Source organism: Anser anser, assembly GCF_964211835.1.
Source record: "Anser anser genome assembly, chromosome: 1".
NCBI lineage: Eukaryota > Metazoa > Chordata > Aves > Anseriformes > Anatidae > Anser > Anser anser.
Window position 1 is genome coordinate 104,348,650 of NC_139720.1, and position 13,875 is coordinate 104,362,524.

General features: G+C 43.8%; 1 protein-coding gene across 1 annotated transcript in view; it reads right to left on the reverse strand.

The window, feature by feature from the left end:
* Positions 1 to 3: 3 nt before the first annotated feature.
* The window catches only part of LOC310895460 (ovostatin), a gene marked incomplete at its 5' end in the record, with an annotated part of 37,979 nt that continues 24,107 nt past the window's right edge, over positions 4 to 13,875 (reverse strand). Inside the window, 8 exons of the mRNA XM_083826862.1 lie at positions 4 to 5,824; positions 6,166 to 6,271; positions 7,206 to 7,274; positions 8,781 to 8,871; positions 9,224 to 9,348; positions 9,747 to 9,962; positions 10,588 to 10,808; positions 11,087 to 11,252. Of these exons, the coding sequence (XP_083682988.1) occupies positions 5,760 to 5,824; positions 6,166 to 6,271; positions 7,206 to 7,274; positions 8,781 to 8,871; positions 9,224 to 9,348; positions 9,747 to 9,962; positions 10,588 to 10,808; positions 11,087 to 11,252 (1,059 nt within the window). The 3' untranslated portion in view covers positions 4 to 5,759. The remainder of the gene's footprint in view (positions 5,825 to 6,165; positions 6,272 to 7,205; positions 7,275 to 8,780; positions 8,872 to 9,223; positions 9,349 to 9,746; positions 9,963 to 10,587; positions 10,809 to 11,086; positions 11,253 to 13,875) is intronic.

The window sequence follows — 13,875 nt, forward strand, 5'->3', positions numbered from 1 at the left end:
GGTTATATACACAGTGTGAGAACACGGGGTCCAGGAGCCCTCCTGAAATCATGTTCTTAAGAGAATTTTACCCAGCACTGAAACTCTGGAGCGAGGAGCGGACAACTCCAGGACAGGATCAAAGGGCATCAGAAGACTGGTGTGTTGAGCTTGCAAGAAGATCGGAGAGGGCAAGACTGAGAAGTTTCCTTGAAGGAGGCTTGTAGGTCCTGTATCCAATATGATGCCTGGCTTAAAAAAATTCTTGACCCTCAAAAGGTGACCCTTTAGGAGATTGATCAGAAAGAAGTTATGTCTTGCTGTTGAGCTGCAGGACTAGCTGATAAAATTTTTCTTCTCCATTTGAAAGAAAAAATAAATTGAGGAGATCCAGAATATTTCATTTTAACACTGAATACACAATTTCAAATTGTACATGAGCGAGAAAGAGAAAAAAATATATATATTTTTCACTTGTTCCTCAAGAAGCCCTTTTCTGATGCTACCCTTATCACAGCCATTGGTGCCACAGATGTGATCATGCCACTTGTCTGATGAATCAGGTGTCAGGGGATGCTTACATGGCAGTACCTCCCTAATTGCCCACCAGGAAGGTGGCAAATGAACTCAACAGAGGAATGATGAGAGAGCAAGGCTGATTTGTTTCCTCAGAGCATTTTGGCACATCATCGCTTCTTGATAGAAGGTTCCTCTGGAACATTCCTGATTTTCTCTGATCAGTGAGTTCATTGGTCATCACTCACACTTCCTGTTTGACAGAGGTGATCAGGAGAAGACCTGAGTATCAACAAGTAGGTAACAAAATCTAGAAAACAAGAGAAGTCATACAGAGTTCTAGTTGTGCCATTGTTAACAGCTTGGCTCTGTTAACTTGTGACACTGCAATCACTGGAATCACAGACGATTTGAGCCAAAAGATGAAGCATCCAAATGCCCTGAACCAAGGACTCTTTTTCCAAATGAGAGCACTGGGTAAGCAATTGAGAGACCCCAGCAAGAGAACACTGCTACACTGGAGCTCATCTTTCTTGGGGAGATACTTTTTCCCTTATTTTTTTTTCTCTAGACTTTGCACCCTGCTGCCTGCACTGTGGGTGAGACCTATGGTCTACAGTAAAAAAGTGTATGTTCAGGTTCCAGAACAAGTGTGGTCATTATAAGTGGTCACATCAGCCTTTAGCAAATTCTTCACTGTGAACTCCACATGAGCAGCAAAGCAAGTCCCATGACACACATAAACTACAAAAAAGGCTTAAACACAAAGGGAAGCAAGCATGACTGAGCACTTTAGTCAAAGACATTCTCATGTGATTATACAATTGTCATCCTTTTTTTTTCTCATAAAAATCCAAAGTTCAGAATAGCTTTTAATGCATTTTTAATAGAGGCATGGATAGATTCATAGAAGATAAATAAGCTGCAGAGCAGGCATGAAGGCACTGGCAGACCACTGTAGTGAATTTATTTCCCGTTTCTTGCAGCATTTCTGACTCAGTCCACAAACCTGTACAACAGTTTCTGAGGATACCTCTATCTGTCTCTGTTCTCTGATAGATTTTGAAGCTGTGCTGTGCAACACTGAGCACAGCAAACTAAGTGCACCTTTTGGGACAGTGGGTTTGATTTTCTACTTGGGGAAACGGTTTGCCTAGCATGTATATCTTGCCAAAATGAAAGTAGTTCTGACCTTCTGAGACCTATAACACTCTCTGAGGTGCTAGGATTGAATGATATGACACTTCAATATTATTGGACTAAGAAGGAAGAAATGACATTCAGTCATTTCTGCGTGTTCCTGTTTTACCTAGTGAACAACTAAGAAACTTTCTTCAATTTTGTGTACGTGCCATGAAGCATATAGCTAAAACAAGACACCCAGGTTCCAGAAATCTGCGAGTTGTTGGAATGCACTTTAAGGAATACTGCTGTTCCTTGTGTAAGCAGGAGCCAAAGAGAACATGGTTTATATGTAAAAATCTGGAGGAAGCGTCTGAGCATGGGATGTTTATTAGATCTGACTCCAACTGGCAATTAGCTCTTTGAGTCACCAGATAAAATCAGGATATAAATATTACATTTTCAGTATGCAGAGGAAGAGTCTACAGTGGGAAATACGCTCTTGATATTTTAACAGTTCAGGCTTGGCCTAAGAGGAAAAGAAGGCTCCACAAGAATGATAAAAATGTAGGCTTTTTTTTTTTTTCTTTTTCCTTTTTTTTCAGGACCTTGTTTTTTCCCAGAAAATGATATTTGCCTGAGCACAATAACATGTGGCTGGACCTGAGGGCTTTTTTTATGAGTTCCATGTGGTACACTGAAGTCTTCGCTTAACTAGCCTCAAATTCCCCAGAAAAGGGATATATCACTATATCCACATCCACTCAGCCTGCTCTCCTTTTCAACCTTGTTGCTGTGATTTGTCTTGCTTTAATGCAGTCTGATGCTGGTGTAAATCAAGCCTATTTGCTACAGTTTGGAGTGTATCAGGACAGCAAAATTCATAGCCGTGCTTGCTTCCCTGCCACTGCCAGTGAAGTTTTAATTTTGTAACGTAGCACAGAAATCTGCACTCTACCCAAAGCAATTTCATGGCCCACAAATTCCTCTTGTCTGTGAAACTTAATGAAATGCCTTTTTATAACATTAGTATCATGCAGATCCAGGACAGCCAGCCCTTCACAATTCTGAAAATCACATATGGCTGATAGATCCTGTGAGTATTTGGGTAGCCTGCTGCCTGTAGAGACTCAGACATCAGATTTCTTCAGGATTGAACTCAGAAGCACAAATCATATTGTTTCTCAAATTATGTAGTTCCTTTTGGAAAAAAAAAATAGTTTGAGAAGGGTGATACTCTGTGCTGACATGCAGATTCATTTTCCCTGAAAAAAAAATGCAAGTCTCTATTTCCACACACATCATTAGCAAATTAACCAGTGAAATGGATCCCTTTCCCAATTCCTTTCAACATATATACACGCTGTCAGCGCTTCAACAGTTCTCATCTGCACTTATACTATTATTTACACTCTTACATGACAGGTGCGTTTTTCCCCCAGTCCTCTCCCCCCTTGTCTTCTGTCCATTTTGGTCTTCTTTAAAGTAGATTGTAAACCGCAGATCACTCTATTAACTTCTGAGTCCACTGAGTTCAGCATGAAAATACTGGCCACAGTTTAAATGGTGCACAGCATGCTAAAAACATCATACAGAATGTTGTTAATCACACTTGTTCAAAATTGTCAGTGTCCTCAGCATACATACAGAATTTCAGGCCTAATTACTTGTTAGTTTTAAATTTGGCACTTTATTTGGGACTAGCACATACTTGGACTACTCTCTAGGCCAGGATCTCTTAAGGAATTTAATCAGCGATAGAAGCTTTACAGAAATCTTTCTGATTGAGGAATGTGCATGCAAAGGAGCTGGTCATGCCCACTGAGACTGAGTCAAGCACTCCTAACTCAAGACGACGTGTAAGGCGAGGAGCCAGCACTGAGGCTGTTGTGGCGGATGGTCAGCCCCCGGTAAGGACAGCCCAGTGGCATATCAGATACTACCCTACAACACACCACAAATAAACCAGACCTCGGTACCTGGTTTCTAGCCAGGCTTCTAGCCCACTTCCCAACCATCCACAAGCACCGAAGGTGATTTTATTTCCGACGCTGCCGTTCCTAGCTGCCCTGCGAAACCTGCTGCTTACTGCGCGACCCAGGGCAGCCCCCGAGGCCGCGGACCCCCAGCCCCTTCAGCGGCGCGGCCTGAGGTAGTCGGCGGCGCCATGGCGGCCCGTGGCCCGGCAAGGAGCACGGGCGCCGCCCGGCGGGCGAGGGCGGAGAGAGCCGGCCGCTGCCTCCCTCCAGCGCTGGCCCCAGACCGGCGGCCCCCAGGCAGGGCAGGCGTATGTCGCGTTGTTCCCATCTGTGCTGTGGCTCTGGCACGGTTCAGCCCATGAGCATTTATCCAGCCCCCCGTGCAGAAAACACCGCGGCTCCGTGTGTAACAGAGCAGGGAAGAGCTGTGTGGGTGATGAGGAGAGGTGCAGGATGGCAGGGGGCTTGTTGCTTGTATCAGACCAGGGCAATGTGTTTGAGGTGCTCACCATCTCTCTTGGAAAAAGTCTTGGCCAGTCCGGTGGACTGGTTGGCTTGGCAGGGTGAGATTTGGGACTAGGAAGATGTAGGACAGGCACGGTCATTAACACATGCTGCCTGGCGCAGCTCCATAAGGAGGTACCTACCATGCATGCATGTCCCGTGATATGGGACCTGGCAGTCACCAGGCCTTGACTGAAACTGCCCCTTTCTTCACTCGCTCCTGTACTTAGCACAATGCTGAGGCACTCCATGATTTCTGTACATAAAACCTTACTTTTATGTCAAAGGAGCAGAGGCAGCCCCTTACTGGGGCTGGGGAAAAGTGTCAGGCTGTTCAATAGCCATGGGGAACAGGGACTAAACTCTGGAGATGGGAGGCTGGGAGTGTCCGAACATGCTGCATATTACACTAGTTACCAGTAGTTATCAGCTGCAGCTGGCATAGGAGGCTGAATGTCACATGCAGGACAGAGTTGCTTCTCTCTTATTCCTCTCCGGCCAGCCACCATAACATGTGGATTGTCATTAAAATGGCTGTTCTGTGATACCGAAAGAAAGCCAATACCCAGTGTAAAAATGAGGTTTATTGATGGAAAAGTATACATGATTATGATGCAGATCTGAAGAGATATGCCATGAAGGGAAATAAAGAAACAGACACTAGTACAAACAAGATCACAGACTCCCACTGTGCTTAGAAAGGTGAAAAGGCCCTTTCTGGGACTTAATGACAGAAGAAAATAGGGTGTTTCATCAATTGTTGAACATATATGATTATCCTGCAGGGGAAAATTCAAAAGAAAATAAACTTAATAAGAAAACAAACAAAAAAAGAACACAAACAAAAACATCAAACAGGAGGTACAGGATATAAAATACACTTTCAGGATACTGAATAGGCAGCCCATTCTGTGTAAAACAGGTAGGAGCTAGACCAAGTACTGACAGCAAGCTCTGCCCATGCACCAAGAGAATTGTTCAGCAGATAACAGCCAGAGTAACTGCTACACTGAGCAGCACACAGACCTGGACCTACCCTACAGTAAGACAGCATTGTATATCTAACTAGTCAACACATCACCTCCATGGTTCATGTCAACTCAAATGTTTTCCTCAGAACGTGCATTAGCTGGCCAGGATGGGGTTTCTTAAGTCCATGTGAAATACCTTGCTTGTGCCCATGAAGCACAGGCTTTGGAGGGGAGGCTTTCAAGGGAGGCTGTAGGTAGAATATTTTTGTTAAGCGTTGTCATTTTTGAGAAGACTCTGAAGGTATTTTACAGTGTCTCTGTTTTTCTGCATTTTGGCTTTCACCCTACAGAGAAGCTGAGGCCTTCTCTTGAACAGCACAGACGTACCTATTTGAACTCCACAGAGCATGTAGCATAGGAGAGGATCTGGTCACTGTCTTTGGCTGCTTCCTGGGAAGCCTGGTAGAGATAGAAGGCTCCTTTCCTGCAAGTATCACTCTACTCATATGGCCAATTCCTATGTTCATGCTGTTTTATACTTCACCTTCTCACCTTTCTTTTTACTAACTGTTCTCTCTTGTTTCCTTCCCCAGTGCTTCATCCTCATTGCCACTTTTTGTTGTTTATTAATTAATTTATTTATTTATTTATTTATTATTTTTTCCTGGCTTTTACTTACCTTTGCTAATCAGTCATCCATTTCTGCAACAGCATCTTTGCAAGGTGACATATACTGAGCAACAGCATACTCTTCTGGAAAAGAGGGAAAGAAATGTTCCCTGGAGACCACTTCTTGTTCATTTCCCTGGAGGTGTACATACCCTACACATACTTAATTTGAAGATCCTTGAAATTTCCTTTGTTCTGGGATATACATTTTCATACCTTTCCAGTCATGCCCACTTGTCAGCTTGGACATGAGCCCAAGCTCGCTAAAGTGAGATGGATCTGTCCCCTGGCATTAGCTCCAATTCCTAATACAGTTCAGAGGAGTATTAGTTCCATGAGAGCTGGTTCTCTGTCTCTCTTACACATGCAGTATTTTTGCTCTCCCTGTCCCTTCCCTTCATGCTGGTTAAAACAAAAAGACCTACCTGTTTCATAGTAATCATAGATCTTCACAGGAGCTGGCTTTGGATGGGTCACTACAAAGTCCTGCTCAACTGAGAAAGTGATTTCTTTATTTTTCTTTTGCAACATCTGAGAACCGAAGGACAGGGATCACGTAAGACTTTCTATTCGTATAACACAGTCTTGGAGCAGACAGGGGGAGCTGATCAATGATATATTCCAATCCCAATGATGCCCCACATACAGATACGCATTACCTGCCTGCCAAGCTGAAGAAATATTTTTGGAGAGTCCAAAGTGAAACTGAAGAGAAGATGTGTAGGTTTCCTATCCTGTTTGTATTACCTTATTTTGTAAGTTAAACACATTTTATTGCTTTCAGGCCAGAGGATCTTAAAAAGTCTCAAAGGACTGAGAGCTTAATTCTCCAGGATTTCCCAAAGGTCAGGACAATCAAGTCTGGTATTCTAACTCCTCCATTTCAGATATTATGTGTCACCAAGAAACTGTGAATCAATATGCATCACTGGGAGATTTAATTTTGTTGTTAGTCCTACAGGGCCACAAGCAAATGTACTTTTAATATGCAAATTCTGGGCCAGAAGTTAGATTACAAGTTAGATTTGGGAATGAACTGGCATAAGAGAAGGAATAGAAAATTTTTCAGGGGAGATGAGAGTATTGTTCTATGTCCTATTAGAAGGACTGAGATGTACTAGGACTCTACCAAGGGAACATACACATAAAGGAACCGCGTTACTGGAATTTATCCACTACTTACTGAAAATAAAAAGATTTTTTGATTAATTTATTCATACTTTTTCTTTTTTTTTTGATTAATTTCTTTCTAGTTTCTAGTAGGTCAGGTGTCAGTTTGAAGCTGTTCGGGAGTTTGGGATATAACGTAGTTTGAGGATTAAGCAGCTTAGTGAACAGAGGGCAAAGCTGATGGGGAAGAAAACATAATAATGCACTTTGTAGAGTGTATCCTCGCTGTAGGTGTGTCTATTACGCACTGCTTTTATCATTTGTATGAATCAAATAGCCAGAATTCAGAACTTACATTTTCCAGATAAAGGAGAACATGATTTTTCTTGTATTCTACTTGCATCACTGTGTGGCCATCAATGAGCTTTAAAATAAGGAAATGGAGATAAACTGATATATTAATAAATCATTAAAAAACAAGTGCTACCTCAGAACCTACCACCCTGTGGCTTTAGGATTCATTCTGCTCATAGTCTGGTGTTAATCGCTGGCAGCTGACATTTTTAGAGTCCAAATTTTCCTGAATAGATAGGGGGGACTGAGCAAAAACTGGCACTTGACTTAGCACAGTTTATGAGCACTTCCCAAGTTGGGATGCACTGCAGTTCTTTAAGGGAAAACTGCCTGCCTACGTTGTCATATAGGTTTCCAATCTAGCCTGGTAGATTTCTGACTCTTTCCCTGCTTAGACAGTGCCAGTTCTGAGTTGCAGTTGCCAGCTGGTCAGGCTTTAGCTGGAACCCTTCCTAATTTTTAATATGTGAAGGTCTGTGTTATATGCTCACAGCTCCTTGTAGGGCATTCCTCCACACAGTAATGAAGATGGTGCAGCCATGCAGACACCTCACAGGATTTCACAGAATCACAGGATCATTTAGAGTGGAAAAGATCTTTAAGATCATCAAATCCAACCATCAGCCTAGCCCTATCAAGTCCCCTGTTAAACCATGTCCCTAAGAACCACATTAACACATCTCTTAAATACCGCCAGGGATGGTGACTCCACCCCTTCACTGCGCAGCCAGTTCCAATGCCTAACTGAACTTTCCATGAATAAATTCCTCCTGAGAGCCAATCTGAACCTTCCCTTGTGCAACTTGAGGCTGTTGCCTCATGTCCTATCACTTATCTGAGAAAGTAGACCAACATCTACCTCACTACAACCTCCTTTCAGGTTGTTATAGAGAGCAATGAGGTGTCCTCTCAGCCTCTTCTTCTCCAGACTAAACTGCCCCAATTCTCCCAGCCACTCCTCCTAACTCTTGTTTTCTAGTCCCTTCACTAGCTTTGTTGCTCTTCTTCTGTTTTCTAGCAACTCAATATCCTTCTTGCAGTGAGAGGCCCAAAACTGAACACAGTACTAGAGGTGCAGTCTCACCAGTGCTGAGCACAGAGGGACAATCCCTTCCCTAGCCCTGCTGGCTGCACTATTTCTGATAGAAGCCAGGTTAGCATTGGTCTTCCTGGCCACCTGGGCACACTGCTGGCTCATGTTCAGACTAGCATCCCCAGGTCCTTTTCTGATGCGCAACTTTGCAGACACTCTTCCCAACTTTCCAGACACTCTTCCCCAAGCCTATACCCCTTCATGGGGTTGTTGTGACCCAAGCGTGGGACCCAGCAATTAACCTTGTTGAATGTCATGTGATTGGATGCAGCCCATTCATCTAGTCTATCCAGATCCTTCTGCAGAGCCTTCCTGCCCTCAAACAGATCAATACTCCCGCCCAACTTGATGTTATCTGAAAACTTTGCACTTTGTGTGTGAATTCTTCTTAACCAGGCCTGTCTTCATGCAGCTCCTGTTGTCACAAATGGATATCTCCTCTGTCCCTGGAGTGACTCATTCAATCTTGTTCCTATAGTTTACCTTATCCAGAGAAGACTTAACAGGAACAAAGCCAGAGAGCATCTTCACATCAATAATGACCATGTTGGAGCTACTGCGCTTCCCTGTGTAACTGAAACAACAGAGTGCCCTGTCAGTCTGGACTGTGTCAAGGGAAGCAAATCTCACTCTCTATTTCTGGCCTCATACAACTGGAGTGAATCACATGCACTTACTGACTGGCTCGTATGGGAGGCAATGGGGAGGCCCCTGGTATGAAGGGGTCAAGTATGTGCAAGCACCATATGTGTTAATACCAGGGTTATCACAAGGTCCTTTGGGATATGTCTTACAGGTTGATATCAACAACTCTCTCCAGCACAGATCAGCTCATGGTTTATGACTTTAAGCAAAACTGAATACACACAGCAGTCTGCTTGGCATGTCTTGTCAACAGTTCAGCTGGTTTGTTGATAGTACATTACCTGCTTATGAGGACGATATCAAATTTTGCTGGTTGATCCTGTGGGCAGGAAGCATTTGATGTCTGTACTGAGAGAGAAAATCCAAAGGCCCCCTCAGGAAGGTGAATGTTGTACCTCAGTGCTGTCTGGAGGAGGAGAAAAAAAGTTTTTCAAGGAAGCCAAGGGATTTTCTGTGAATTCTAAAAAAGAGCGTCGGACCTAGTGAGGTTTCCTGGGGACATTGAAGGTCCTTGATTATGTCAAAGATGGACTGATCAGACTTCTGCTCTTTAACAATAAAGGTGCTTGTACCCAGTCACCACCCAGAGAGAAAACAGTTGCTGATCAGAAAAGACTATTTTTTTGCCATTCTGTGATCCCATCATGGGAGTCAGCATGTGGGATGGGGAAAAGACTGTTTAAAGAGTTTAGGAAAATCAAATCATTAGGAAAAGTAAAGAGCAATCAGATGGAGAGTCATCAGAAACACGGCTGTATGGCATGCAGAATGTGGGACACAATGAAGAGAACGGCAGACACTTACTTGCATAAGTACACACCCAGTGCCATTCACAGTTAGGTTGTATTTCCCAGGGACCTCAGGAAGGGGAGTCTGTTGCAGCAGGAGCCTGTTCTCATTGTTGACAGTAAATACCTTCTCAAAAGGCTTTTCAGAAGTGATCTTGACTATATTTTGTGTAACAGAATTGTAGGTGGCCTCACCATAAGCAGCAAGGGCTTGAAGAGCAATGACTGTGTCCTGAAATAAAAGACAATTAGCTACACAGTGTGACTGATGCAGAGGAAATCAAAGTCATGGTTCCAATACAAAGCAAAGTCACTTTGTCCTGTCTAAAAAACAACCCGAACTTGTGTATAATTTAATTAAAGGATAATTTTGTGTATAATTTCCCATATAGAAGGATCCAATTCATTCTGACGTGTATGTTTTAGGGTGGAAGAAAACTCTCTACTCATAATGAAGGTCTCAGAACATAAAATATAAGCACTAGAGCACACTTCTTAAGTTTTTCAGCAGGATATTTCAAGTGGAAAAGCATGTTTCCTAAGGAACTGCAGAGCACCCCTTGGTCATACAAAAAAGAAGACCTGGCAATCAAAGCGTTTTTTAGCCTCATTCATGACAGGAATATCTGTGTTTGTTGCTAGTGAAATTACTCCCTCATGGATTTAACCTTTGTTGACCAAGTTAAAAAGAGGATAATATAAGAAAAGAGAAAAGAATTTGGAACCCTCCAACAAAAAGGCTTGGTCTCTGTAATAACAGGAGAGAAATAAGACCAGGTAGTCATAGCCCCACTGACACACTGAAATAGTGTCCCAGTTCCTAGGACTGGCTGGGGAGTGGAAGGGAGTTTCTTCACCTGTGTGGAAGAGAAACCTCCATAGGGATTCTGTTGCCTGATGATCCACTGCACAATTCCTGAGGCCTGTGTGAGATCCTCTTGATTCCGGTTGGGTTTGTAGAGCAATGCCAACAGAACATAACTAGTGATCTCAACTTCAGCTGATGGGGCATGGTCAGGGAAGAAGGGGGATTTTTCGGATGGGGATCTCTGCTTCTGCTCCCAGTGCTTTGAACCACCTGAATAAACAAAGAGAGGGTAAGGAGCGATGAGAATGGATTATGGGAGTCACTGCTCAATGCTGCCTCAGAGATGTAATATGTCCTGGTCTCTTTCTCATAGCTACTTACTATGGAGCAACAGATGTGCTGTAAGTTTACTGCAGAATTATTTTGGGATGTCTGGTGGAAGATTCATGTGCTTATACTCTCAATATTGTCAAGGTTAGAACACATGCCATCAGTAAGATCTATTCCGTCTTCCCACCTCCCAAAATCTTGAAATAGCTGAAACTCACCAACTTCCTTTGCTGATTTCTGTAGCTCTCTAAGGAATGATTCACATATTTCTGCCTTGCCAGCTAAGCAGAAAGCATAGGCCATGAGTGCCTGAGTGTAAATGTCACTGATATTCTTCTCAGATGCAGTCTCCAGGCAATAAAAGGCATTTCGTATTACTGTGTACTTCAAAAACAAACAAACAAACAAAAAAGCAAAAATGTAACATCTGGATCTGAATTCTGGACAGTTGTCTTCACCTGATCAAATGTGTCTTTAAACCTGTTCTTCATCCTGTCATCGCAATTAGAATGGCACTTCAGTTTGTATAGTGACTTTGGGAAAGAGAATCCAGATCCCCTTAAGGAGGGATTTCAGACTGAAACACCATACAAATAGAGCAGATTTTCAGTGTGTTCTTGAAGATGTAGGTGTATAAACAAAAGACTGCTCTGCTTCCTTCACACATAATTCCTTCCGCTTACCTTTATGGTAACAATTCACACTGCACTTGTATGGTCAAGATTCTGTTGCCTTGAACAAACCCAGCATTTTGGGGTAGTCTCTATTCTCAGTGATTCTGCTGTAATTTTAATTTAATTCTGTGGTATTTCACTAGGTTTACACCAAGTGAAAGAAGTTCACCATTGGACCCCGTGTCCTCACTAATGTGTTTCTTAACCAGGAAGGTCTTAAAAAAGGCATGACAAATTGGAGGCAGAGAAACTTGTATATTGAAGTCTAACATCCCACCTATACTATTCTTTGTACTAGTCACTCTTTAAAAAGGACAAATCTGCTTTTCACTCTCATGGACCTTCCTTTCCACAGAATCAGAGAATGGTTGAGGTTGGAAGGGATCTCTGGAGATCATCTGGACCAACTCCCCTGCCAAGAGGGTTACCTAGTGTATGTTGCACAGGATTGCATCCAGGTGGGTTTTCAATGATCTCCAAAGAAGGAGATTCCACAACCCCTCTGGGCAACCTGTTCCAGTGCTCTGTCACCCTTACTGTAAAGAAACGTTTCCTCATATTCAGTTTGTTTCAGTTTGTGCCCATTGCCTATTGTCCTGTCACTGGGCACCACTGAAAAGAGTCCCGCTCCATCCTCTTGACACCCTCCCTTCAGATACTTGTATACATTGATAAGATCCCCTCTTAGTCTTCTCTTCTGCAAGCTAAACAGGCCCAGCTCTCTCAGCCTCTCCTCATTTGGGAGATACTCCAGTCCCCTAATTGTCTTTGTCGCCCTCTGCTAGACTCAATCCAGGAGATCTATGCTGCTCTTGTACTGGGGAGCCCAGAACTGGACACAGTACTCCAGGTGACACCTTACCAGGGCTGAGTAGAGGGGCAGGATCATCTCCCTTGACCTTCTGGCAACACTCTTCCTAATGCACCCCAGGATACCATTGGCCTTCTTGGCCACAAGGGCACATTGCTGGCTCAAGGTTAACCTGCTGTCTACCAGGCATCCCTGGTTCTTCTCTGCAAGGCTGCTTTCAGAAGATCAACTCCCAACCAGTACTGGTGCATAGGGTTATTTCTCCCTAGGACCCTGCATTTGCCTGTGTTGAACTTCATGGGGTTCCTCACCACCCAACGCTCCAGCCTATCGAGGTTGCTCTGAATGGCAGCACAGCCCTCTGGTGTATCAGCCACTCCTCCCAGTTTTGTGTCATCCACAAACTTGCTCAGGGTGCACTCTGTTCCATCATCCAGGTCATTGATGAATAGGTTGAACAGGACTGGACCCAGTATACCAGTATCCCAAGTAACTCCTGGGAGACATCACTAGCTACAGGCCTCCAAGTAGACTCAGCACCACTGATCACAACCCTCCGAGCTCTGCCATTCAATGAATTCTTAATCTGCCTCATTGTCTATTCATCCATCCCACACTTCCTGAGCTTGCCTGTGAGGATGTTATGGAAGACAGTGTCGAAAGCCTTGCTGAAATCAAGGTAAACCACATCCACCGCTCTCCCCTTATCCACCCAGCTAGTCACTCCATCATAGAAGGCTATCAGATTGGTCAAGCATGATTTCCCCTTCATGAACCCATGCTGACTACTCCTAATCACCTTCTTCTCCTCCATGTCCCTGGAAATGACCTCTAGGATGAGTGATTCCATCACCTTTCCAGGGATGGAGGTGAGGCTGACTGGCTTGTAGTTTCCTGGGTCCTTCTTCTTGCCCTGTTTGAAGACGGGGGTGACATGGGCTTTCTTCCAGTCCTCACGCACCTCTCCTGTTCTCCATGACCTTTCAAAGATGATGGAGAGTGGGCTAACCATAACATTCACCAGGTCCCTCAGCACTTGTGGATGCATCCCATCTGGGCCCAAGGATTTGTGGGTGTCAGTTTTGCCTTAGAGATCTCTGACCCGATTCTCTTTGATCTCTTTGTCTTGTCTTCCTTTATCCAGACTTCCTCCCTTGTCTCTAGGTTTAGAGATTCCTGAGGGCTGGTCTTAGCAGCAAAGATTGAAGCAAAGAAGGCATTCAGCAGTTTTGCCTATCCTTTGTCACGAGGGTACCCACCTCATTAAGCACCAGGCCCACATTTTCCTTAGTCTTCCTTCTGCTATTGATATATTTGAAGAAGCCCTTCCTGTTGTCCTTGACATCCCTTGCCAGATTGAACTTCAGTTGGGCCTTGGCCTTCCTTGTCTCATCACTGCATCCTCTGACCATGTCCCTGTATTCTTCCCAAGTGGCCTTTTCCCAACATAGCTTTCAGTTCCATTTGTAGACTTCATGGATTAACTTGCAATACCTTACCTTCTTGACTAAGCCATGTTTAA